At 43.1% G+C, this 27,774-nt stretch overlaps 1 protein-coding gene across 1 annotated transcript; it reads left to right on the forward strand.

The window, feature by feature from the left end:
• Nucleotides 1–807: 807 nt before the first annotated feature.
• Nucleotides 808–26,116, forward strand: Tmco1 (transmembrane and coiled-coil domains 1). Its single transcript, NM_001039483.1, has 7 exons — nt 808–1,071; nt 1,444–1,521; nt 6,245–6,304; nt 8,381–8,427; nt 11,400–11,467; nt 18,014–18,158; nt 22,305–26,116. Exons 1-7 carry the CDS (start codon nt 1,002–1,004, stop codon nt 22,401–22,403), a joined length of 567 nt encoding a protein of 188 aa, NP_001034572.1. The 5' UTR covers nt 808–1,001; the 3' UTR covers nt 22,404–26,116.
• The last annotated feature ends 1,658 nt before the right edge of the window (nt 26,117–27,774 follow it).

Consider the following 27,774-nt stretch of genomic DNA (forward strand, 5'->3'; position numbering starts at 1 on the left):
CGAGTGCTCTTATATCAAGGCCTTCCCGTCATTTTCTCGCCCCGCTTGCACACGGTAATTTACAGTCCATCACGGAGGACATCTGAGTGTATGAGGCTCTCTCAAGACATCCTACTTTTACACACCACACCTTTTTCTATCCCCGTGTCCGTCCCCCCCCAACCCCCCGGCTGTTTTTTTTTTTCTTTCTTTCTTTTTTTTTTCGAGACAGGGTTTCTCTGTATAGCCCTGGCTGTCCTGGAACTCACTCTGTAGACCAGGCTGGCCTCGAACTCAGAAATCGGCCTGCCTCTGCCTCCCAAGTGCTGGGATTAAAGGCGTGCGCCACCACCGCCCAGCCCCCAAAACACTTCTAACTCAAATTCAACGTTTTCACTTCTTCCCCTTCGACTGCGCCACCGTTCCTTCCAATAAAAGCCCGGCCGCAGCAAGCGAGTTGTGCAGCCCTTCTCCTCCAACGGCGTCCCCGGCATCATAAAGGCTGGTTTAACCAGCGCCCGAGGACTCCTCGACTCGGCTCGCCCAGCCCAGGACCGGGGCGAGCCCCCAGACCCTGACGCTCCGCACGCGGTGGCCTAACTTTTCGGCCACGGAGGCGGGGATGCGGGTGAAGTCCAGCCACCGTGTGACAGGGTTCTAGTGTGAGGTAGGCGATCGGGCTCGGAGAGCAGGTAACGCACTGCCGAGGTCGCAACGCCGCCGCCACCACACCGCCATCCTCCGACCGACCTGGCTTTCCAACTCTCGCGAGACCGGGCCTGGCGCGCGCCTTCGGCCCCCGAGACTTGCGCGTTGCCGCTCTCTCCCGACTATGGCGGCCAGACGGCGGGAGTGAAGCCTGTAGTTCCGGGTCGGCGCCCCGGAAGCGGAAGTGTAGACTCGGGGCTGTCAAAGTTGTAGCGCTCCTCGAGGGTCGGTCCCGCCACGTCTCTTCCCGGTCTCTCTGGCTCTGGAGTGCTTTCCCCCCGCGGAGGGTGGGAGCGCGGGGACAGACGGGCGAGATGAGCACCATGTTTGCAGACACGCTGCTCATCGTCTTTATCTCCGTGTGCACCGCGCTGCTCGCCGAGGGTGAGGGCGGCTGTTTCCTTGGACGTTTGATTAATCCCAGGGTGGAAGGGCACTGGGGTCCCTCGCACCCCATGAGCAAAGATCGGGAGCCTCACTCCCTGCGGCCTGCGTGGTCCGTTGCAAGAAATCCCGGGCTCATCCCCCTATAGAAGCAGGAGAGTAGTGTGGAGTCATACGTCCTGATTTTCTTTACGTATTTGTGGATACACTGAAAAAAACAAAACAAAACATGGGTTGATCTGACTTTGAAAAAAGTTACTGATAAGTATAGAGCAAAATGTCGAAATCCTTTTGTCTCCAATACTAACAATTAAAGATGGTTTGTTGTGATTTCCATTTATTTCTCATTAGCATGTTGCTTTTACTGTTTAGGCATAACCTGGGTCCTGGTTTACAGGACAGACAAATACAAGAGATTGAAGGCAGAAGTGGAAAAACAAAGTAAAAAATGTGAGTATGGTAAGACGGTGGACGGTTCAACACGGGAAGTTCAATGGGTGCATGTTCACAGTAACTAAGAGAGGAGTATACCAAGAATACTACAAGCCAGTGTTCCTTGTTAGGGCAACTGAAATCTCAACACTCAGGAGATGGACATGATTGTGAGTTCGCAGCTAGTGTGGGCTACATAGGGAGATTCATGTTACAAACAAAACCATACTCTAACTTGGTAAAGATAGAAATCAAAGACCTTTGTGCAGCATCTTTAATAAAGCTAAAAGGAATCTGGGTGTGGTAGAGCTCCAGATAGGGCAGGCCTGGTCTACATAGTGCATTCCAGGCTGGATCTACTTCCTGTCGAGACCTTGCCTAAAACGGGGGGGGGGGGGGGGGGGGCGGGGAGCTAAAGGGGAAAGGGGTCATGGCAGACACACACACACACACACACAGAGTCTTCATTCTAAAGAAGAGGTCCTGTTCTGTTGTGAGAGACTATGGAAGATCTCATGGTACAGATGGACCCAGTGCCTTGTGGATTAGTTAGAATGTAGATAGAAGATAAAAGAGGGAGAGGAAATTCTAGGGAAAGGAAAAATCACGTAAACATGGAGATTTGAATGTGTGAGCTGTGTTTGGAGAATAAGTCACTGTGACTAGTGTCAGTGGGAGTGGTACCCTTTAAAGTTTAGCCAAGTTTCAGTCGGGTGAGAAAGCTGAAAAATGATTGAAAAAATGATTAACATGGGTAAAATTTGTGACTTTTGAAGGAAAGTTAAAATTTAGCAGGGCACAGCTGATCATATAAATAAGGCCTTAGGTAGCCCAGGCAGGCCTCACATTTCTGATGCCTCACCCTTAGCTCCCCAGTTACTGGGACTTTGAATGGTTCTCTAAAAGCACAATTGGTATCCAGTGTTGGTTGGTTGTTTTGCTTTTATGAGGTGGGTCTCATTTAGCCCTGCTTGGCTTTGAACTCACTAGCTGAAGATGACCTTGAGCTGATTCTCCTACCTTCCAAGAGATGAACTATAGAAATTCAGAACCCTAAACCATACCTAACTTGGCTTCTAAGAGTTTCTACAGCTACCTTTATTCCTATATCCTTCTTATTTCCTTATATCTTTATAAGTTTTGTGAGTGTCCGTTTTTTGTTTGTTTGTTTGTTTGTTCTGTTTTGTTTTTAATTTTAGACAGGGTCTTATATAGGCCAGGCTAGCCTATAAAAGCTAACTCCTTAGCTGAGTTTGACCTTGAACTTATGATCTCCTGTTTCTGCTCACTAAGTGCTGGAGTCACAGTTATTCACCATCAAGTCAGTTTGTGGGGTGCAGGGGACTGCACTCAGGGCTTTGTGTATGGTAAGCAAGCACTCTGCCAGTTGAGCTGTACTCCTCAGCTCCCCTTGCATTCTTCCCCCCTAAATTATCCTATGTGAGGGGCTCAGAGCAGAGAGCTGTGATAGAGTTCGTGCCTGCCATGCCCAAAGCCTGGAGTTCACCCTCAGCAGTGAAAAATATGTCATTTGGTGCACATAAAAACCATTGTGGTTGGTTATAAAAATGTTTCCACCTTATGGGACAGGAGATTGAGACCCAGGAAGTTAATGATAGACTTACATCACAAGAAAACAAAGAACTGGAGACTAAACTCAGACTTTTGTTTTTGAGCCTAGACTTTGAAAATTACAGTTCGCCATCCTTTATTCAAAGTTGATAGTGTTGGCTCGCCATATTTAAACCAAATTCATTCTATTTACCTTCACAAACATGACCTTCCAGGATTTTCTTACCTTGGTGATTTTATGCTTTTAGCAGGGAAATCCGAAAATCTTTTTTATTTTTTATTTTTATTTTATATATATATATATATATATATATATATTTTTTTTTTTTTTGAGACAGTGTTTCTCTGTATAGCCGTGGCTGTCCTAGAACTCACTTTGTAGACCAGGCTGGCCTCGAACTCAGAAACCCGCCTGCCTCTGCCTCCCGAGTGCTGGGATTAAAGGCGTGTGCCAACATCATCCGGCTTATTTTTATTTATTTATTTACTTATTTATTTTATTATATGTAAGTACACTGTGGCTGTCTTCAGACACTCCAGAAGAGGGTGTCAGATCTTGTTACAGATGGTTGTGAGCCTCCATGTGATTGCTGGGAAATGAACTTAGGATCTTTGGAAGAGTAGTTGATGCTCTTAATCGCTAAGCCATCTCTCCAGCCCCCAAAATCTTTTTTAAAAGAGATTTTTAAATATGCTTGCTTTCTTTGTTGCTGTGTCTACTTGCTAGCTTGGACGTGCTGCTAGGACATGGTTCTTTGTGCTCACGTATGTACCTGTGTGACTGGGAAGTGACTGGTGCATGCTAAACAGGAACATTGTCTTGGGTTTGGGTTTTTTGTTTTGTTCTGCTTTAGGTTTTTTGGCCTTGACTGACTGAGAACTTGCTGTGTAACTCGGGCTGCCCTTGACCTCCCAGCTGATCTTCTTTCTAGTTTAGGGGTTACAGGTATAAGGCACGCCCCCTTTTTCAAGCACTTGTTATTCCTGCCTGTAGTTCATTATCAAAGCCTGTACCTGTTGTCCTCTTGAATGGTTTTAGATCTTTTTACATCTTCCATACCTGCCAAACCCACCTATTCTAAAGTAGCATGTTTCGTTGACTCTATTAAAGCGCCTCATGTGTCTGCCCTTCAGTTATTCAGATTTGCTTTGTAGGGTACATGTAGCATTCTTTTTCAGAACATAAATCTGGTTATGCTACTTGTCTCCTTTATATGGCTTTTAGGATAAAAGACCTGTGTGCTGGGTGGAATGGCACATGTCTGTGATTCTAGTATTCAGGACACTGAAATAGGGAGTCCTCAGTTTGAGGCTAGTCTGAGCTACATAGCTAAACCCAACTTCAAGAAAGCAATGGACAGACTTAGTGCATGCCTTAAATGTCTGAGGTAAAGGCAGGAGTATCTCTGAGTTCCAGGCCAGTCTGGTCTATATAACAAGTTTCAGGCCAGTCAGAGCTGCATAGAGAGACCATGTCTCAAACAAACAAACAAACAAACAAACAAAAGGGAGGAGGAGCAGCAGCTGCCAGGTGTGGTGGGGCTCTAGTTTCTGGCAGCCTGGTCCACATAGTGAGTTAAGGACAGCCAAAGGTTACATAGTGATGAGAACATGTAGAAAGGAAGGAAGGAAGGAATGTGGGTAGATATGGCTTTAGCCCACAAGAGATAGAGCTGCAGTTAAGAATGCTTTCTGTTCTTGTAACACTACCCAGTACCCACACCATGTGGCTCATGGCTGCCTGTAATTCCAGTTCCAGGGATCCATTTTCCTCTTTTGGCCCTGTGAGCATCTGTACAGAAGACATGGTGCATATACAGACAAGCAGACGCGCGCGCGCACACACACACACACACACACACACACACACACACACATTTTTTAAAAAACCTTTTTTAAAAAGATATGACCCAGTAAAACTCAGGAAAATAAGATTCTTCCTTCCCTTCTTTTCTAACATTGTTTGTTTGTCTGTTTGTTTGTTTTTGTGGGTTTTAAGGTAGCAGCTTACTATATACTTCAGGCTTGCTTCTAAGTTGCAGTCTTCCTGCCTCAGCTTCGGCTAGAGTGGCATTACAAGGGTGTAACTACCATGTCTGGCTTTCCTGAAGCCACATCTTATCTCATATTCTCCTGTGCTCTTTGCCTGGTTTCCTAGGGCCCTTTTCTAACTTCTGACTGGGGCTTGGATTTTCCTACTGTTGATTCTGAGTACTTGCTATTCCTTTCATGGTAAACATTTTCCCTTTGTATTTTTTAGTAAACTCTTAGGCTTATTTAGTCTCCAGATCTTTGTACTTTCTGATTTATCCATAGGCCTCTCCTTGGAGCGCTTTCTGCAGTTGTGTGATCACCTCCTCCTATCTCCCCCTTCTCTGGGTTTCTCTGTGTAGCCCTGGCTGTCCTGGAACTGGCCCTGTGGTCCAGGCTGGCCTTGAACTCATATTGTCCTTCCTCTGCCTCCTGAGTGCTGCGGTTAAAGGTGTGCACTGCCACCATCTGGCTACAGTTGCAATCTTTTCGTACCTGTCAACTATGGTTATTAGGATTAGGGCTTTTGCTCTACTCCAGTGTAATGTCTGTGAAGGCAAAGTGGTGTCTCTAGCCCTTAACATGATCCTAGATAGCTGTAACAGTGTGCTTAATAGGCTAAAGGATAAAGTGTCTCTGTAGCACGGCATGTTTCTGAGAAATTTTGTTATGATCACATACTAGTTAGCATGTACTGGTATCTGAATAGAAAGTTCTTTATGTAATATATATGTGTATGTATATATATATATATATATATATATATAATTTACTATCATTTTTACTTCAATGAGTATTCTCATATCTTAGCCATGGATTTTTTTCCTTAAGATTTTTAGGCTTTTCATTAGTGTCTATAATTTTTCTGTTTGTTTGTTTGTTTGTTTGTTTGTTTTTTGTCTTTCGAGACAGGGTTTCTCTGTATAGCCCTGGCTGTCCTGGAACTTACAGGTCTTTGTAGACCAGGCTGGCCTCGAACTCAGAAATCCGCCTGCCTCTGCCTCCTGAGTGCTGGGATTAAAGGCGTGCACCACCACGCCCAGCAGTGTCTATAATTTTTACATGAAGTTTATTTACATTTTGGAAGCAAATGAAAAGTTTACTTTTAATATATAATTTTATGTGTTTATGTTTACAGTAGAGAAGAAGAAGGAAACTATAACAGAGTCAGCTGGTCGACAACAGAAGAAGAAGATAGGTAAGCCAGTAACCTAAATAAAACTTGAGTTGTGTGTGTGTGTGCATGTCTGTGTATGTATATATGTGTGTGCGCGTGTGTCTATGTATGTGTATGTATATATGTGTGTATGTGTGCGTGTGTCTATGTATGTGTATATATATGTGTGTATGTGTGCATGTCTGTGTGTGTATATATGTGTGTGCGCGTGTGTCTATGTATGTGTGTCTATATATATATATATATATACATATATATATATGTATATATATATATATATATATATATGTATGTATGTATGTATATGTGTGTGTGTCTGTTTTGTTTTGTTTCTTGAGACAGTGTTTCTCTGTGTAGCTTTGACTATGTAGGAATTCATGTTGTAGGCCAAGCTGGCCTCAAACTAACAGAGATCCTCTTGCCCCTACTTCCTGAGTGCTGGAATTAAAGGCATGTATCACCACCACCCAGGTTTTTAAATAATATTTGCAATTAAATAGTTTTGTCACTTTACCATGTTCCTTTCTCCAGCTCCTCCCTCAAACCTTCCCATACCTCCTTCCATCTTAAATCTTTCATTCATTCTTTCATTACTGTTGTTAAATACATGTATGAATATGCATGCATAAGTATATAAATACTATCTGGTTCTTCTCTTTTTGTTGTTTTGTGTATGTTGTTTCAAAGCTGACCACTTTGTATCGAATACCAATAAGAGTGCTCATCCCCAAGCAAAGCTAATTTCCCCCCTCTCTGCAGTCATTAGTTTCATAAAGTTCTTTATCTGGGGGTGGGACCCTGTGAAATCTTGTCCCTTCCATGTTATTGTGTTGATGCTATTGTCTATTGATTTGCCATTGTTCTGGTCTTGTTTATGTAGCCATTTCTAGGAGAGTCAGTTTCAATATCAGACTTCCTGGTATTCTGGCTTGTACAATTCTTTTGCTCCCTCTTTTGTGATGTTCCCTGAGCAGGGATGCAGGAGCTGTGGAGTAGATGTATCCACTGGGGCTGGGTTCTGCACAGTCTGTTGTTTTCTGCTTTGTGTTGAGTTGTGATTTTCTGTGATGGTCTCCATTTGGTGGCCAAGAGAAGCTTTTTTAATGAGGATGGTAGCTACACTTATCTGTAGGATAAGGATAGGATTTAGAGTACACAGGAGTTATGTGGCATACCAAAGTGGAGGTAGTAGATTGGTTTTCTTTTTTTCAAGCTTTTAACTTGTGAGCCTCCATGTGGATGCTGGGAATTGAATCCACATCCACTAGAAGAGCAGCCAGTTTTCTTAACTGCGGGGCCATCTCTCTCCCCCCAGTAGTCTTTCCAAGATCTATGACCTCACTAGTTCCAGGAAGTTGGCTAGCTTTCTAAGCATGACTTCCCTCTTGTTTAGTGGGCCGTGAGTCCAATTAGACATCTGTTGGTTCCCACCGATCTGTAAGTGCCACTCATAGTGATTTTTAAACTGAAATATTTTGGCATTCTTCTATATTTAAAACATTGTTTTAGGGGGCTGGTGAGATGGCTCAGCAGGTAAGAGCACCCGACTGCTCTTCCGAAGGTCCAGAGTTCAAATCCCAGCAACCACATGGTGGCTCACAACCATCCGTAACAAGACCTGACTCCCTCTTCTGGTGTGTCTGAAGACAGCTACAGTGTACTTATATATAATAATAAATAAATCTTTAAAAAAAAAACAAAAAAAAAAAAAACAAAAAAAAACATTGTTTTAGGGCTGGTGAGATGGCACAGTGGGTAAGAGCACCCGACTGCTCTTCTGAAGGTCCGGAGTTCAAATCCCAGCAACCACATGGTGGCTCACAACCATCCGTAACAAGATCTGACGCCCTCTTCTGGAGTGTCTGAAGACAGCTACAGTGTACTTACATATAAATAAATAAATCTTTAAAAAAAAAACAAAAAAAAAACAAAAAAAAACCATTGTTTTAGTATGGAGTAAGCAACAGCCCACATATTCACTTCGTCTTATTGAGTGATATTGAAACAAAATGCTATTGTAATCTCCAGACAGTGATAATTTATTAAATAATTAAGCTGTGCTCAGTATTTTTGAACTAACCAGTTTCTTCTTTTCAGAGAGACAAGAAGAGAAATTAAAGAACAACAATAGAGACCTGTCAATGGTAAGAGTCCAGAGTGTAACTGATGGCAAACCACATAAACTACTTTTTCTTCAGCCAAAGTCCTATTTGCATCAAATACATTGCATTTAAGTTCTTAAAATGTATTACCTATCAGGGCTATTAATAATAATCATAGGCATTATTGGACTAAATAGAATCAAATATGCTGCCACATTTAAATTTCATTTTAAAGTTGGCATGGTGGTATATGCCTTTAATCTCAGTACTCAGAAGCAGAAGCAAGTCTTTAGATGAATCTTTAGAGTTCCTGGCCAGCCAGGGCTACCCAGAAAGACCTTGTCTCAAGAAAACCAACAAACAACACTCCCCTCCCCACCCCCCACCCCCGAAAAAAAACCAAAAAACTTTATTTTAATATTTTGTTTATAAAGGCTGCTTTGGAGGTTATAATTTGTCTTCTTCAGAAATGCCTTGCATTTTCTTCTTTGATACTGATATATTCAAGTTTTTATGTGCAGTAAGGGGCATAAACATTATTAGAGATAAAATACCGATGGAAAAAACCCATCCCAGAGTAACATTTACAGTTGTTTCCGTCACTTACAATACAGTAGCTGCCATGATACTCCATGTCTTGCTTAAGGTTTTTAAGGTTTTCCTGGTTTTGTTTGTTTGGTTTGTTTTTGGTTTGAATCAGGGTTTCTTTGCTTAGCCTTGCTTGTCCTGGAACTTGATCTGTAGACCAGGCTAGCCTTGAACTTATAGAGATCCCCCTGCCTCTGCCTCTGAGGTGGCTCTGCCTGAGTGCTGGGATTAAAGGCATGAGCCACACTGCCTTGCAAGTTTTCTTTTTTTAAAAGTTATGTATTTTATGTAAGTACACTGTCACTGTCTTCAGACATATCAGAAGAGGGCATCAGATTCCATTCCAGTTGTTGTGAGCCACCATGTGGTTGCTGGGAATTGAACTCATGACCTTGAGAAGAGCAGTCAGTGCTCTTAACCACTGAGCCATCTCTCCAGTTCCAAGTTTTCCTCTTTTTTAAAAAAACTATTATTATTTATTTTTATATGTATAGACATTTTGCCAGCATGTGTGTCTCCACGTGCCTGGTGCCCGCAGAAGTCAGAAATAGATCCCCGAAGACTGGAGTTATAGATGATTGTCAGCTATTATTCGAGTGCTAGGAATTGAACCCAGGTCATCTAGAAGGAGCAGCTAGTGAGTGCTCTTGACCACTGAGCCCCCTTAACTCCAGTCCCCTTTTTATTTTAAAACAAAACCAATCGTTTTTCCTTGTTTCATGTTGAATCTTGGTTTATGGCATTTGTGTAATTCCAGGATAGAGGTCGGCACACTGGAGATAGCTCTGTAGGCATCACATTCATGTAAAGATAGTGGGTTCCCAGCCCTTTTGTTCCCTCTTTGACGCAGGGCTATTTTTTCTAGTTCTGTGTAGTTAGCATGGGGCATCTCAACTTTCCATGAGTTTCTTCACTTGCTGGAGATCTTGGCTGTGGTTCTTTATTTGCTAAAAATTCTTTTCCCGAATGACTCTAATTTACTGGTAATTTTTTTTTTCTGAGGCAGAGTCCTAGTATATACCCTGACTGCCCTGGAACTTGCTACGTGGACTAGGTTGCCTCAAACGATTAGCTTGCCTCTTCATCCTTAGTGCTGGGATCAAAGGCATGTAGTACCACATACAGGGAGATTTTTTTTTAAAGATTTATTTTATGTATATAAGTATACTGCTGCTGTCTTCAGACACACCAGAAGAGGGTGTTGGACTGCATTACAGATGGTTGTGAGCCACCATGTGGTTGCTGGGAATTGAACTCAGGTCCCCTAGAAGAGCAGTCAGTGCTCTTAACCACTGAGCTATCTCTCTAGCCCCAGGGAGATTTTTTTTTAAAGATTTTATTTATTTATTATATGTAAGTGCACTGTAGCTGTCTTCAGACACCACAGAAGAGGGCATCAGATCTCATTATGGATGGTTGTGAGCCACCATGTGGTTGCTGGAATTTGAACTCAGGGCCTTCGGAAGGGCAGTCAGTGCTCTTAACCGCTGAGCCATCTCTCCAGCCCACCAGGAAGATATTTTAAAAAGCGAATTTTCTCACCTTTAGCACAATGTTTATCATGTTCACTATTTGGAAATTATAAAAGTAAAAATCACCAAGTGTCCAGAGATTGTGTTTGAAAACTGTACATCTTTATACTCGTTTTTTTTTTAAATCTATTTATGCATTTATGGGATGTGGAATTTAATAAGAATTTAGTTGTAATTAACAGGTTACCTAACTCACAGTGCCTACCATGTTGCTTTCTTTCTGTTGCTCATGAAGTTAAGAGGTTGGCAGCCCTAAGCTGCTGTCATAGCTTAGCAGGCCCTCAAAGACTCTGGCCTCAGTCACAATTCACCTGACTGGTTGATGCTTTCCCTGAGGCATTCTGTTCTTCATTCCAGTCACACCACCTCACCCCTTGAAAGAAGCCTAAGAAGATTCAAGATTGTCCTTTTAAAAAGGGCTTTTCAGAGCCAGATATTGCGGTAGACCACGCCTATGATCCAGCTACACATTAGACAGGCAGGCAGATTCAGTGAGTCCAGGAATTCCAGACTCCACCATAATAATGAGACAGATATCCCAGTCAACACTTGTTACTTATGATTGGTTGGCCAGAATCTGGCCTCAGAGCTATCCCAGTTTATTACAAGTAACAAGGAGAGGAGGAATTGGAGACAGAAGGTGAGTTAGATAACAAGGAGCTTTTTGCAAAAGAGAACTTTTTCTTTGTTTGTTGTTTGTTTTTGAGACAGAGACTCACTGTGTAGCCCTGGCTGCACATCTCACCTCATCCTGTCAGATCAGCCTGCCACCATACCCAGCTCTACGGAAAAGTTTTTAAGAAAAATTACATGAATTGAATTACTTCAATTTTTGTAGCATGATACACACACACTCCTTTAGTGTGAACTGACCATTTTTTGCTTTCCTTATAGGTACGGATGAAATCCATGTTCGCGATTGGCTTTTGTTTTACTGCCTTAATGGGAATGTTTAATTCCATGTGAGTAACCTTTTTTATATGCTTCTGCCTAATAAATGTTCTGTTTGTATGCATATGAGCATAACATTTGTAGTAATATTGTATTTGACAGAATTTCAAAGTAATCCACAGCCAAATCCTTTCTCAAAAATAACGAAAGAAAGCCAAGCATTGGCGGCACATGGGAGGCAGAGGCAGGCAGATCTCTGTGAGTTCCAGGGCCAGCCTGATCTACATAGTGAGCTCCAGGACAGCCAAGGCTACATACACAGAGAAACCCTGTCTTGAACTTCTACCCTCTCCCCCCAAAATATTGAAGAAAGAAAACAAAATTTCAAATGTATACATTATTCACATGTCAAGAAAAATGTTTTCATTGTATATATTTATTGTATGTGTTATAAGTATACTTTGTACATTGAGCAAGATTTTCCCATACTGCCTGCCCTTTTAAAATTGGCTTATATTCACTATGCAAATGTACAGTACTGGTGTATGGTGTGCTTTGAGCATATCCTCACTGTCATGTATCTTTCATAATCATTTGAGAGTATGCAGGGGAGAGAGAGCGCAAGAGCTCAAGTGCATATGTTACAGGATATTTGATCACATTGTGAACCCTGAGATTGTGAACTGTAAAAACCTGCTCTGGTTGTGCTATGGCTCAGCCTTTGATCCTAGAGCTTTCTGTTTACTGTAAACAAGTACTGTACTGTGGCCTGTCTCTAGCACACGGCTTTAACTGTAAACAAGTACTGTACTGTGGCCTGTCTCGAGCACACAGCTTTAACTGTAAACAAATACTGTACTGTGGCCTGTCTCTAGCACACAGCTTTAACTGTAAACAAGTACTGTACTGTGGCCTGTCTCGAGCACACAGCTTTAACTGTAAACAAATACTGTACTGTGGCCTGTCTCTAGCACACAGCTTTAACTGTAAACAAGTACTGTACTGTGGCCTGTCTCGAGCACACAGCTTTAACTGTAAACAAATACTGTACTGTGGCCTGTCTCTAGCACACAGCTTTAACTGTAAACAAGTACTGTACTGTGGCCTGTCTCGAGCACACAGCTTTAACTGTAAACAAGTACTGTACTGTGGCCTGTCTCTAGCACACAGCTTTAACTGTAAACAAGTACTGTACTGTGGCCTGTCTCTAGCACACAGCTTTAACCCAAGAGCTAAAGAAAGTCAACACAGGTCATGTGGCCGAGCAAGCAACCAGCTGGCAGGGAGTGAACAGAAGTGGACAGAAAGGAGGGCCTTTATGTTGAAAGGTATTTAAGACAGTGTGGAGAAGTAGACTTTGGTGGAGTAGGAGGGTCAGCTGGGTGCTTTCTCTGCCTCTCTGAGCTAGCAGGTTTTCATCCCAGCTCTGGCTCCTGAATCTTTTCTGGTAAAATCAAACGGCTGGGATTTTTATTTTTAAAACAACATGCTTGAGTGGAGGTCAGAGGACAACTGGCTGGAATCTGTTCCCTCCTTCCATCAGATAGTTCCTAGGATTTTGAACTCGGTTGTCAGACATGATGGCAAATGACTTTACCCTCTGAGCCATCTCACCATCCTTCTTTAAAAAATAACTTCAATATAATTATGTAAATAAGAATTTCATTTTAAACGAATACAATCACATAATATGGGCAGTCAGCCCCCCCCCCCCGTATGTGGGAGCTGTCAAACAATTCTCACAGGGGTGGCCTAAAACCATTAGAAAACAAATAATTTACATTTCTATTCATAACAGTAGTAAAATTACAGTTTTGAAGTAGCAATGAAAATAAGCTTGGCAGACACCCGAGGAACTGTATTAAAGGGTGGCAGCGTTAGGATAGTTGTTGTCTTAGTTAGGGTTTCCATTGCTGAGAAGAGACTCCATGGCAACTCAAGGGACAACATTTAATTGAGGCTGGCTTACAGCTTCAGAGGTTCAACCATTATCATAGCAGGAGTCATAGCAGCATCCAGGACTGGTAGTTCTACACCTTGTTCCAAAGGCAAACAAGAAAGGACTGTCTCAAGGGTAGCTTGGAGGAGGGTCTCAAAGCCCACCCCCACATTGACATATTTCCTCCAACAAGACTACACCTCCTAATGGTGCCACTCCCTGGACCAAGCATATACAAACCATCACAGTTGAGAAGCACTAATATAATAACTTTGTTTGCTTGCCTTTTTTTTTTTTTTTTTTTTTTTTTGAGGCAGGGTTTCTCAGTGTAGTCATGGATGTCCTAGAATTTGCTTTATAGACCAGGCTGGCCTCAAACTCAGAGGTTTTCCTGCCTCTGCCTCCTGAGTACTGGGATTAAAGGCAAGCATCATCGCTGCCTGGTTCCTAATAACTTTTTAAATCTACTTAACCGTGAGAATGTTTGTCAGATAAAAGCCTAGACATTATATAGTCTTTAAAGATAATTCCGTATATCCCTCTGTTTTTAAATTGCTTACCGATATGCTTCTTCAGACTGAAGGTATTGGTATAACAACATTTTGACTCAAAATAGAGTCTTAACAACTATAATCCTGTTCAGTGATGAAGTCAAGGACTGTTGTTGAAACAGTGAGTAACAGAGTGGCGCAATCGTGTGGCGCTGCCTTGAAGAGCTAGGCACATCCAGAGTTCACTTAGCTGATCATTCTCGGAACCATAGGCCTCTAGAGCTGGAAGACACTGGAAGATGAAATAACTTTATGGGCTATCTAGAAACCCCATGATTTCTATCCTATAATTCTGTTTTCCCTCATTTATTATTTTTGTGTTTATTGATGAAGGGCATACTACAGTTTGCATATAGATGCTAAAGGATAACTTTCAAGAGTTTGTGCTTGTAGACTATGTGGGCTTCAGGCATGTCAACTGTTCTATATAGGGCCTTCTATGCTTAATAATAATTTATTGTACATTTTTAAAAATATGGAAGCAAGGATCTTGGTTGTTCCCACCACCAAACGATAGATAGATGGATGGATAGATAGGTAAGTGTTTGGGAGATAGAGAACTGAAAACCATGTTCTGATCATTACACATTTTATATGTACTGAAGTGTCTGTCACACTCCCTGTGCTCCATGGCCTGTAACAGTATGTCACTTACAGATTTAAAGTGTTGTCAGGGGCCGGCCATGGCTCAGTGAGAAGAGAAGCTTATCGTGCAAGCCTGGTGACTGACTGGAGTCTGGTCCCTGAAGCCTGCATAAAGGTGGGCGGAGAGAACCCGTTCTACAGAATTGTCAGCTGACCGCTGCACGCACCCGCTGTGCACACAGAGCAATAGAAGAGACTTTGATCAGTTCATTTTGTAGTGTTTGATGTGTTGTACTTCTTCATGTGTTTGTTTTTGTTTTTGAGACATGGTTTTTCTACACAGCCCTGGAACTCACTGTGTAGACCAGGCTGACCTCAAACTCACAGAGATCTGCCTGCCTCTGTCTCATGTTTAATATTCTCATGGAAGAGTAGTTTTTGTTAAGTCTGTTTACATTTTGTAGCTTCGTTCTAAGTGTCTTTAGTATTTCTTATCTTCTAGCTTGACTCTTCAGCATAGAAGGGGCTGTGATATCACCATCATCATCATCATCGTCGTCGTTTTCATTCTTGCTTTTAAAAAAAAATCAAGACAGCCGGGCACTGGTGGCGCACGCCTTTAATCCCAGCACTTGGGAGGCAGAGGCAGGCAGATTTCTGAGTTCAAGGCCAGCCTGGTCTACAGATCTAGTTCCAGGACAGCCAGAGCTACACAGAGAAACCCTGTCTCGACAAAAAAAAAATACAAAAAAAACAAATCAAGACAGGATTTTGTTGTGTAGTCCAGGCTGTCCTTGAAAATGCAATTGTTCTCTCTTCCTGCCTTCCAAGTTCTAGAATCCTAGACTTACAGGTGTGTACTAACACATTTAGCAGGTCTTTTCCTTAAAGCACCTGCTGTCTATCTATAAATGTTAAGACTTAAAGTAGGCATTTAAGAGATTATATTTGGGTTTGAGAGGTGGCTCAGTGGTTAAGACCACTGACTGTTCTTCCAGAGGTCCTGAGTTCAATTCCCAGCAACCACATGGTGGCTCACAACCATCTGTCATGGGATCCGATGCTCTCTTTTGGTGTGTCTGAAGACAGTGACAGTGTGCTCATATACATTAAATAAATAAATCTTTTTTTTTAAAAGAGAGAGACTATATTCTAGCCTAGAACGCAGCGGACTTGAGGGCAGCTTCCAATAGACAGTGAGAACCTGTCTCAAAAGAAAGACAAAAAAAGACCAGAGAAGCAGCTCTAATCCAGAGAGCATGTTCCCTTCTTGTCTCAATTCTAGGAGTGTAAGTTTTAAAAGAAGGGTTAAAGAACTGGAAGCGATCAGCAGTGCTCAGGCAGTTCTGTTTCCAAATACCTCCCAGCACTCCAGAGGCAGAGGCAGGAGGATCAGGTGTTCACTCACTCCAGCTAGGGTCTCCCCAGACTAAATTAGACTCTGGTTTTTAAAAAGAAAATAATTTCTTTTACTGAGTCAGAATATGGTTCCGAATCCCCCTACTCAAGAGTAGCATTCTTGCTCTGGATTTTCTTTTTTTTTTTTTTTTTCCGAGACAGGGTTTCTCTGTGTAGCCCTGGCTGTCCTGGAACCCACTCTGTAGACCAGGCTGGCCTTGAACTCAGAAATTCGCCTGCCTCTGCCTCCCAAGTGCTGGGATCAAAGGCGTGCGCCACCACCGCCCGGCTGCTCTGGATTTTCAAAGCTTAAGTGTACTTAAGGAAAGTCTACCTTGCACCAACTCTTTCCTTTATTAGGTTAAGGACGATTGTTTAGCTCTTCCTTATAAAGTCTCATGGTCATCTGGGTGGAACATAATTCTTAGACTTTGCCAAGGAGCTCTAGGGGAAGGGAAGGCAGGATGATTGTTGGGGCTGAAGCAGAGAGATCGCAATTTTGGGCACAGCTTGGCATATAGCAAAATCTCTTAAAAAATAATTGGTAGTTGGGTAATGGTGGCTCCTTTAATCCCAGCACTCAGGAGGCAGAGGCAGGCAGATCTCTGTGAGTTCAAGCCAGCCTGGTCTACAGAGTGAGTTCCAGAACAGCCAGGGCTACACAGAGAAACCCTGTTTCAAACAAACAAACAATTGCTGCTGCTGCTGCTGTTGCTTCTCCCTACCTGCAGTGTATATGGCTGTCTGTGTGTGCTTGTGGGGGTGGGGGTGGGGGTGGGGGTGGGGGTGGGGGAGATGAAGGCCAGAAGCTGATTTTAGTGCCTTAGTCTCTTTCCACTATATTTTTTGGGACAGGGTTTAGACCCAGGTTTCCCAAAATGTGGTTTAGGTTTTCCTGGGTGTCTCTGGCATCCTTCAAGGAGTCTGCATTTTTCATAAATCTCACAGCGTTCTTCTCTGTCACTCTCATTGTCTCACAGTGTACTGTAGGGTTTTCTAGAGTGCCCTGATGTGTGATGCTGCAGCACCCCAAGACTAAGAATTATAAACCCCATCATTTCTTAGGAGGCAACTATTAGGTTTCAGAAGTTAAAAATATCCCTCTTCTTAGCATTTTTAAATTTTAGAATATATTTTTCCCCCAAATACTTATTACTTCTTTAAAAAAATTGTCTGTGTTTTGTGGTGGGTACCCTCACATGTGTTAAGGTGCATATATGGAAGTCAGAGGTCAGCTTGCAGGTGGTTCTCTCCTTTCACCCTGTTGGTTCCAGGATGGAATTCAGGCCACCAGGCTGGACAGCAGCCACCTTTATATAATGAGCCATCTTGCTGGCCCCTAAAAATTATTTTTCATTAAAATATGTTAACAAAATCAGATTTCTTGCTAGTTAAGAGGATACACTTTTTAAAATGTATATGGGTGTTTTGCCTGCATGTATGCACAAGGTGTCTGCAGAGGTCAGATGAAATCTCCTAGAACTGGAGTTATAAGACTATTGTGAAAATACCCAATTAAAAAAAAAAAAAAAGACTATTGTGAGCCATGGTGTGGGTGATAGGAATCGAACCCTGATCCTCTGGAAGAGCAGCAAGTGATGGCAACTGCTGAGCCATCTCTCCAGCCCCCTTCCCTATATTGTATTGTATTGTATTGTATTGTATTGTATTGTATTGTATTGTATTGTATTGTATTGTATTATATTTGTTTGTTTGTTTGTTTTGAGGCAGGGTTTCACTATATAGCCTTGGTTGGCTTGTAATTTGCTATGTGTTGACCCAGGCTGTCCTTGAACTCCAAGAGATCCACCTGCCTCTGCATCTTGAGTACTTGAGTACCTTGCCCAGCTAAGAGGATACTTAAAAACAGTTATTATCTCAGTTTCTAATAGACCATATATTAATAGCCATACTGTACACAAGACTTTTCGGTCCTCTGTAATTTGAGTGTGCTGGATCTTCCTACCAGAAGCATGGAGAGGCACTTGTTTCAGTGCTCCAATTAGCCGGGTCCTTCTGCTCATCACTGCACCTTCAGCCCTAGTTAAAGTGTGTCCTACCTGTACCCAGACTTCTTCCTGAAAAAACTTTGTTGATTTTCTAAAAATAACAGTTCTTTGCCTTTTTTTATCTTTTCATTTTAGATTTGATGGTAGAGTGGTGGCAAAGCTCCCCTTCACTCCTCTGTCTTACATCCAAGGACTATCTCATCGGAACCTGCTGGGAGATGACACCACGGACTGCTCCTTCATCTTCCTGTATATCCTCTGTACCATGTCAATTCGACAAGTGAGTGTCCGTACCCTCGATTCACTATGTATAGCTCTCCTTTCTGCCACTGCTAGATCACACTAGCTCTGCCTCTGTAACGCTGGGAACATTTATCTGCTACGAGCTCTTTCAGTTGCTCACCTGGAATTCCAGTGTGTTGTTCACAGCTGTGTTACATGCCTGCAACTCTAGTTAACTGACACTAGGGATGGGGGGCAGCTGTAAAACCAAACGTGGCTCCCACACCCCTTCCTGAGCCTCAGTTCCTTCTCACTGGATCTGAGCACAGTGACTTTGGTCGTTCCAGTATCATCTCTCTCATGTTCTAGTGCCTTTTGTCAGTTCAAGAGTGTTCACTGCTCTGGAGGTGGTGGGACCTGGGAGAATGGAGCCTGAAAATGAGGCAGATGCATGCAATAGCCAACTTTCTTCAGAGCATCAGACAATTTATACTCTTAGATTTAAGAACTCACTTTACAGCCGGCTGTGGTGGTGTATGCCTTTAATCCCAGCACTTGGGAGGCAGAGGCAGGCGGATTTCTGAGTTCGAGGCCAGCCTGGTCTACAGAGTGGGTTCCAGGACAGCCAGGGCTACACAGAGAAACCCTGTCTCGAAAAACCAAAAAAAAAAAGAACTCACTTTACGTGAGTAAAGTGTAGACTCACAAGGACAAGCCAAACATGGCACAAACATGCTTTTCACAGAGGCTTGTAAGCCAGTACCAGTAGCCAGCTGTATACCTGAGGGAAGCTCACTCGTATCTGTTACACCCGAGAGGAGCATGGCAACACATTCCAAGGACAGTTCTGTGTTTCCAGGTCAGAAGACTTTTGTCTTGGTTTCCTAAGTTGTCTCACAAGCACTCCGAATTCCTTACATGAAACTCCATTTTTGGAAGGTGTTCTGACAAATGTGTTTTGTACATCTACCCTACACCTCCCTTCAACTTCTGCAGACCCACTCTGACATGTCCCCTCCTGGCTTCATGTCTCCTTCCTTCCTAACCTAACCTAAGTCTATTTAGTGTTGCCTGTCTGCATATGGATATGAGGCCATCCACTGAGGGAGCATGGGCAACTTAGCAGTCACCACCCTTCCAAAGAACAGTGACTCTCCCTCCCTCCCTAGCTGCCATCAGTTGCCAGTAGCTCCTCAGCTAGGGGAAGGGCCTTGTACACCTCTCTCCAAGCGTCCACGCTGGAGTTTGACTGATCCACAACTGCCATGAGTTCATCCAGAAGATAGTTTATAATACTCCTCCACATCCTTCTTCCGAGACGTTCCCTGAGGCCCGGGGAGGGGTTGATATGGCTAGCCTGCATACAGCTGACCAGTCACAGTCACCTGTTCTCAACCCTTTGCCTAGTTTGGGTCTCTGTATTAACCACTGCGCACTGGCCAAGGTTGAGAGCAGAAGAGAATTGTAGAGAGACTTGTTGGCCGTGCTGCCTTGAGTCAGAAGGTAAGCTCCTCAGCGGGAGCATGGCGCTCTCAGTCTGCTCTTCAGTCTCTTGTTTCTCCAAACAGTTTAACTTTGCTTCCCACTTTCTACCTCATCGCAGTAACCCTGTCATTTAAAGCCATCAGAGTTTTTACACTGACTTTTATTCTGGAAAATGACAAGGACTCATATAATTGACCCCTGTCTCTGCAGAATATCTGAGCCAAGGTTCCTTGTATATTTTGTCTAGACTTCTGTGTTTGTTGGCTGAACAAATGCGTTATCATCTTGTGTTCTCTATTGTATAATTTCTAATTGTGCTTGTTTCTCAGAATCCTTAGCTAAATACATTGTAGGTGCCCAGGAAGTACTGGTCAGTTTCTGTTCTTTTAAATTACTTTTTGAGACAATCTTATGTATCCTAAGCTGGCTTTAAAACTGATCCCCCTGCCTCTGCTTTCCAAGTTTGGGGTAGAGGCATGTGCCATCACACCTGGCTATTAATGCTCAAATTTTTTGTTTTGTTTTGTTTTGTTTTATTGATTTTTCGAGACAGGGTTTCTCTGTGTAGCCCTGGCTGCCCTGGAACTCACTCTGTAGACCAGGCTGGCCTCGAACTCAGAAATCCTCCTGCCTCTGCCTCCCGAGTGCTGGGATTAAATGTGTGCGCCACCACCGCCCAGCAATGCTCAAATTTTAAAAGCAGGAAATTAATAGCATATTGTTTGATTTTTCTCACAGTTTTATATAATGTTTTTGTTTTTAATTTTTTACAGCTGTCTGGGAAGTTATATTTATTATAAAAGAAATACAAACTCAGATACTTCTCTAGCCTGACCTATTAATGATTGATCTTCCTAACTCATTTAAAAAATTCTCATTAAAGTATGAAATATTTAAAGTATTAAATATATGCAAATATATTTAAATATTTTATGATAAATTAAAGGGGTCCTTGAAGTTGTATTTGTTACTTCATTATCTTCTGACAAGGGATGAAAGTATTATGTATATACAAAGGAGCCTAGATACGGGCATTCTCCTAGTGTCTTAAGGCCAACAGACAACGGAGTGTTGAAGGACAGATAGTCCAGGAGTATAAGGCTGTGTATACTGAGTGCCATTTGTTCTGAAGGCCAGCACTCTAACAGAAAGTGTGGTGGGAGAGTGTCCACTAGACTAAGAATCAGAGCATATGGTTTAAATTAGAACCTTTTGAGACAGCTCAGGCTGGCCTTGAACTCTTGATCCTCCTGCCTGCACCTGAGCACTGGAATTCTAGCTGTGCGTCATCACACCTGCTGCTAACTTAACTTTGCTATTTTGGAGAACCCATTAGTCCTTTCCAAAGTTTAGTGGTTTCAAATACCAAATGAAGGGACTGAGAAGAGTAATAGAACAATATCCAAGGTTTTCTTAGAGATGCTGTGAGCTTTCCGATAGTTGGCAGTGACGTAACACTTGCTCACTCATCAGCCCTCTCCGTTCCAGTAAAGTGCATGCCGATTGATTCTCTAGTCAGACGGCTCTGCATGAGTACTCTTTAGACACCCACGCCTGTCTGCTCCAAAAGTCTATTGTTTTCCAAAACCTGTTTATACTGCTTTTACTTGTTATTGTAGTTATGTAATTAAATGAAATGTTACATTAGTCAAAGAAATCAGAACATAAAAAATGTTTTTTATGGAAACTGCTTCAGTACTTAAAAAAAACTAAATACACTTATATTGTTGTATTAGATGTAGTTAAGATAAAGAAAAGACACAAAGTTTTAAAAATCTAAGGATTTTGGGCCTCCAAGTTAGGTAAGTGTTCTTCCTCTGAGCTATTATGTCCCTGCCCCTCTGGCACTATTTGCAGTAAAGACTAAAGTCAGTCATACTATACTCAAGGGAAAGCAAGCCCTTGTATTTTATAGGCTTTGTGTTAAAAATAAAACATTACAGTGGGGCGTGGGGGCATATACCTTTAATCCCAGCACTGGGAAGACAGGCAAGAGGATCTCTGTGCCAGCCTGGTCTACAGAGTGAATTCCTGAACAGCTAGGGCTACACAGAGAAACCCTGTCTCAAAAAGCCAACGGGGTTGGGGGAAGTGAGGGGGGGAAGAAAGGAAGGAAGGAAAGAAGCAAGCAAGGAAGGGAGGTAGGTTACCTAGAGTGATTGCCTACTACGAACAAGGCTATAGGTTCCATATTCTTGGCACTTCAATAAGAACCCCCCCTCTACCCCCCTCCCCGTGTGTGTGTGTGTGTGTGTGTGCGTGTGTGTGTGTGTGTGTGTGTGTGTGTGTATGTGTGTGAGATTCATTCTACACAGTTGGCATCTTTAGATTAGCAGCACCAGGTCCTGTCAAGTATGTACAGGTCTTTTGGTTTGGTTTGGTTTGGTTTGGTTTTTGGTTTTTTTTGAGGCAGGGTGTCTCTGTATTACCCGGGCTGTCCTGAAACTCACTCTGTAGACCAGGCTGGCCTTGAACTCAGAAATCCGCCTGCCTCTGCCTCCCAAGTATTGGGATTAAAGGCGTGTGCCATCACTGCCTGGCATATGTACAGGTCTTATTGTTGTGATCTTCATTATATTAAAAAATGACACCATCAGCCCATTGCAGGTAGCTATAGTTTTAGTTTATATGCATTCTCTTTGCTGATGTATGTAAAACACTCTTTATAGCTTATATTAAAATTGGTTTTTACTGTGCTTGCTATGTTGTTTCTTTACAGAACATCCAGAAGATTCTTGGCCTCGCCCCTTCACGAGCTGCCACCAAGCAGGCTGGTGGATTTCTTGGCCCACCACCTCCGTCTGGGAAGTTTTCCTGAAGGAAAGCAGAATTCTGAATTTCCTGTCATACTTTTTAGACATTCACATCAGACTTACAGAGCACCTGGCCACATTCTAGGTTTGTGTTATTTCTCAGCTATGGATATGATCAAATGAGAACACTGCTTAACTAATGGGATAGTGCTATGGTCACGGATGGCTTCTTTAGTAATAAGTGCACTCACTGGTTACATTTGGATGGCTTATGTAACCACAAACATCATCTTTCTTGTCTCACTTGAGTATTTCAGTGTATGTGCCATATACACAGAAGCAGACTGTCCATGAACATTAGGAGAAAAATAGTTTATGTAACAACTTCACTGTAATTAGTTGTTGTGTTTTTTAAAAAGCCAAATATGTCACTTTGTGTTCGACAATGAGCCAAATTTTTAGATGTTTCAGTTAGAGAAATGTTTGATTTTTTTGCATATTAAAAAGAGTATTTTCTGTAATCTGAACATAAGGATAAGCATTGGCCCAAAAAGCTAAAATAAAGTTTTGTCATGTTCTTTTACCAGCCTTGTCTCCTGTTCAAAATGTGGGATTGTCCCAGTGTACACTTTGAACGTGTTCCAGTTGGCTTTCTGGTGTTTTGTCAAACACTGGCCAGAACCAGAAGCAGCTTAGGGGAGGAAAGGGGTTTTCAGCCTATGCTTCCGGGTCATAGTTCACCATTGGGGGAAAAGAGGTTAGAACTCCAGCAAGACCCAAGGCGGAAGCTGTGGAGGATGGCTACCAGCTAGCTAACTCTGCCTTGCTCTCAGTTCGCCTCCTCTTAGCAGCCGGGCCCACCCACCTAGAAAAGCTCACATACTGTAACTGTGCAGGGTTGGAGCAGGCCCTCCTCCATCACTCACCAATCCAGAGACTCTCACAGACATGGCTACAGGCCAGTCTGACCTAGGGAACTTCTTAGTTGATAGTCCCTCTTGCCAGGTGACTCTGGGTTCCATAAAGGTGACAGTAGAAACAGTACGAACTGTAAGCTTGGAAAGGAAAGGGACAGTGCAGTGAGGGGAACTCGTGCTTGTCTCGAGGACTCCTGCTTGACTGGCAGCAGCCGCTGACGGAAGAGGAAGGGCTGCTTCCCCTTTACTGGAGAGTAGTATGGAGTTCCGTCCCAGCACTAGATGCTCATGGGCACTGCCTTGCTGTTTCTAGACCTTTCTGCGAGCATAATATGTGCTGCTATTTCAAAGGAAGATCCATCGTGAGCTCAAACTGCCCAGGGTAGGATCTTTCTTTCCTTCTCTGACTTGCATTCCCTTTATCAAATGTTCATTTAGGATTGCAGGGTTTAGAACAGGAACTATGGATGGGGAGAACCACACACTTACCCATGGGCATACACACACACACACACACACACACACACACACACACACACACACACATACACACACACACACACACACACACACACACACACACACACACACACACATATACACACACACATGGAAGTCCCAACAGTAGTGCAAGCGTTAGCCAGCAGTGTGAGTGAAGTTTCTGGAATGTACCGATTTTGATAGGGAACAGTGAAGATTGTTTGGGGTACATCCCACTGGGGACTCAGTCGTCGAATCACTGAGATTTCGGGTAACAGTTCTCTGATTTTAATTTTCAGAGGCTGCTTTTTAAGTGACTTGGTAGTGTTGGGAATCACACCTGGGACTGTGCTCCTTGCAGATAAGCACTGTGCCACTGAGCTCTGTCCTCAGCTCCAGAGATTGTACTGTAATTTCACGTTACAGCCATACAGGGTTTTTAGTGGGTTTCTAGGCCACCAGCAAAAATCTGAGTAGATGGAGGTGGTTGTGCTTGTTTACTGAGTGTAACTGTGATCATAAGACTCCACATGGGAGAACCATGGGCAGGTGCTAAGGTTATCTGAAGTAATTTAATTTTAAACCAGTGCTGGGGTCATCGAGAACACCCCTGCAGTAGTCCTTCTGGGGAGCAGATGAAGTCCTGTGTGTGTGTGTGTGTGTGTGTGTTGTTGTTGTTGTTGTTGATTAGAGCACAGCCATGGTAAGGACCCCCGTGTCTCAGACCCATGGGAATGGCAAGACCACCTTGTGCAAGGTTTCTCAGACCTGTGCATAGTTGGGTTAGACTTCTCTCCCAAAATTTCTATTTAAGCTTCTGATATAAGTCACTTGTTAAATAATTAACAGACCTATTTATGCCTCAGTTTTCTGATCTGGGAAAGAGTTAATAACCTTGTGAAAGCCCTTTACAGTCTCCATGTAGCTGACTCTGGACAGAGTCTGCCTGACTCCTGCCCATCTTGCTTTGGTTCCTACAGTTTGGATTGCATAACATTGGTCTACTTGTTCTTTTAATTAGATATGTTGGTTACATAGTATTTGCTTCTATGAAAACTAAATTGAATGGTCTAGATTGACCTAATAAGTCAAGCTTCCTGTTCAGGCCACCATTACAGAATAGCATCCATGGCCCTGTGCTACCCCATGGCCATGGGCCTCAACAATGGCTACAAGGTGACAAAGAACGTCAGCAGGCCAGGGCATGGTTATGCCAGGGGGTGTCCTCCACCAACACACCAGATTCCTGCCGGACCTGATCCTGGAGGCGTGCCCCTTCACACCGTAGGAGTGGTGCACTGAAGGTCTCCAGGGACAGGTGTGTGTTCATCATTCAAACTTGAGGACTTGACCCATGGTGGGAGGAGCGAACAGAAGTCTGAATGTTGTCCTTAATTTCGTCACACACTGTGGCTCATGAGCACTCACATCATATACATCTCCCACACACATGCTAAAAGGAATAAATAAAAAGTTAAAACTAAGGTGAATGCTGAAGCCACGGGTGGAAGTTTATGCCTGTAATACCAGCACTTAGGATTGGCAGCAGGAGGATCAGAGAAGGTCAAGTCAACAGCCTGAGATATTTGAGACCCTGTCTCCGTAAAACAAGCAACAGGTTTAGAGATTTTTACATGATTTGTCCTCAAATCCCATACTAGTAGATCAGAAAACCAGCAAACACTCTGACCCTTGGGGTTCGGGTTCCTTGTCTTTCTACCTCATAGCTGCAGTGCTGACTCCTTTGGTCCTGTTAAAGTCTTCAGTTACTTAGCGGGAGTCTCGAGTTCCACTGCCCCGTGTTCAGATGGCTTCATGGAAGGTAAGTACAAACTCTTAGAAAAAATTGTGACTAATTTGTTAAAATATTTCCTTGCTCCGATAATCCGATCTGAATATTTTTATTAAAAAGCCTTCTTTAATGATGAATTAACGCTTCCTTTAATTTATTCCACTGTTGCCACACTGTAAGGAAGGAGACAGGTGCAAGTCTAGTGAGATGATAATCAAATGGCCACTTTTTGCAGGTGGAAGCTAAATATATTTTTGTATGGATCCAGGATTCATTGGCTGCTGAAGAAATTCAATAGAGTCAAGGGCTTTTTTTTTCTTAGTGCAAAAGTAGCTTTCAGGTTTATAATTATTTCAGCCATTTTCTGAACAGCTAAATCGACCTTCACAGCTGTCTTATGAAGAGAGCTAAGAAATCGCGGAGACTGCTTGACCTGGTGGTAGAAGATTCCATTCACAGGAAAAATAAATGCGTTTTAAAGCAAGATGCGACAATAAACACTTCAGCACCGTGCTTTTCCTGCTTGCTTTCTAAACTACAACCCAGGGAAAAGCATCTATTATCACAATCCAAATAAAGAAGTTTCTTGAAATATTTCCCTCTTCCATGCATTTTGAATATTGTTCCTTCATTTCTCAAAAAAAAAAAATGTGGTCATAACCCACAGATTTTACTGTCTCCTAAGTTCTGATTGCACTAGACAGAAAAATAAGCCCATTCTACTGGGGTAGGGTCGGTAAGAGTTTCCTTTCTCGGTGGACTTGAATATTATAAGAACGGGGAACTGAGTGTGGTGTGGTGAGTTACTCACTCCTGTAGTCCTGGCTCCTGAGAGACTGAGAGCAGAGTCACCTGAGTTCATGAGTTGGACACAAAGACACCCCCTCTTTTTTGTTTCTTGTTTTTTTTTTTTTTTTTTCGAGGCAGGGTTTCTCTGTATAGCCCTGGCTGTCCTGGAACTCACTCTGTAGACCAGGCTGGCCTCGAACTCAGAAATCCGCCTGCCTCTGCCTCTCAAGTGCTGGGATTAAAGGTATGTGCCACCACTGCCCAGCTTTTTGGGGTTTTGTTTTGTTTTTGTTAGACCCTGGGACAGTGGGGAACACTGCTGTCATGGTGCACGTGACTGACCCAGTACCTCATGATGTTTCTTCATGATTGACGAAGTCAATCACACCATTCCCTGAAGGGTGTGGGTGAAATTAGTGATAAGATCAGACCTATCTCTGAGAGGAGACTCTGGAGGAGAACCCAGCCGGGTCTCTCAGGAATTGTATGTGAGATAGCAACATATATCTCTGCTAAGTCCAGATCACAAGTTATATCAAGCCGCATGTCAGCACTCTGGGGATGGCCACATCTTCTTGGGAATGTGTCCTTTCTGTTCTTCGATCTGCACTAGGGGCTTGGCTCAATGATAAATACGTGAAACATTTTAGGGGAAACAAAAGCAATCTAGGTTGGCTATGGCTTAATTTTCTGCAGTCAGTTGTTCTACCTCAGAGACAATCCCCAAAGAGAGACTAGTTTGCCTCACTCCCTCTGTCCAAAGGCCTCGTCTAGTAAATCTTGCTGATAAAGTGCAAGGCTTGTGGTTGACCCTCGTTCGGTTGTTCCTAGGCTTAGATGCACTCAGTGGTCACTAGATACTTCAAGCTACACCACTTAATTAAAAACCTTCTCTTCTTCTCCAATGATAAATGCTTATCTGAATAGAGAAGAGTTACTGAAACAACAACAACAAAAGGTTAAAACATCTAGAAGACTTGAAATAATGAGGATTCTTGCATCCGCTCAAGAAAGTTCATGGCTGCAGACAGATCATCTCCGTAACTCACTCCTCAGCCACAGCTCAGCCCTCAAATGTTCTTGTACTGTGAATATCTGGATGGTGATTTTTTTTCCCCCCCAGTCTTGTCAGAGCTACTCAGCAGCCATTGAGCACAGTGTCCTGGGCGGAGGGAGGTAAGCAGTAATACTGGCAAGAAGACGCCTTGCCATCGAGGTGCACAGACAAGGGAAGCATTGGTTCTGTTTGGGGAAGTCTTGGACGACTGTGTCAGTGAAGGTTGGTTAGAAGTCTAGGAGGAGGTAGGAAACCACCAGTGAGAGGAGAAAGAGGGATGGTGGTGGTGGGTGTGTGTGTAGGGTGGGGGCTGGAGGCGTATCAGGGAGGGTGGGTTTGGACAATGTATATTACACGTGTATGAAAATGCCATAGCAAGGCGGGCAGTGGTGGCGCACGCC

Source organism: Mus musculus, chromosome 1, assembly GCF_000001635.26.
Source record: "Mus musculus strain C57BL/6J chromosome 1, GRCm38.p6 C57BL/6J".
NCBI lineage: Eukaryota > Metazoa > Chordata > Mammalia > Rodentia > Muridae > Mus > Mus musculus.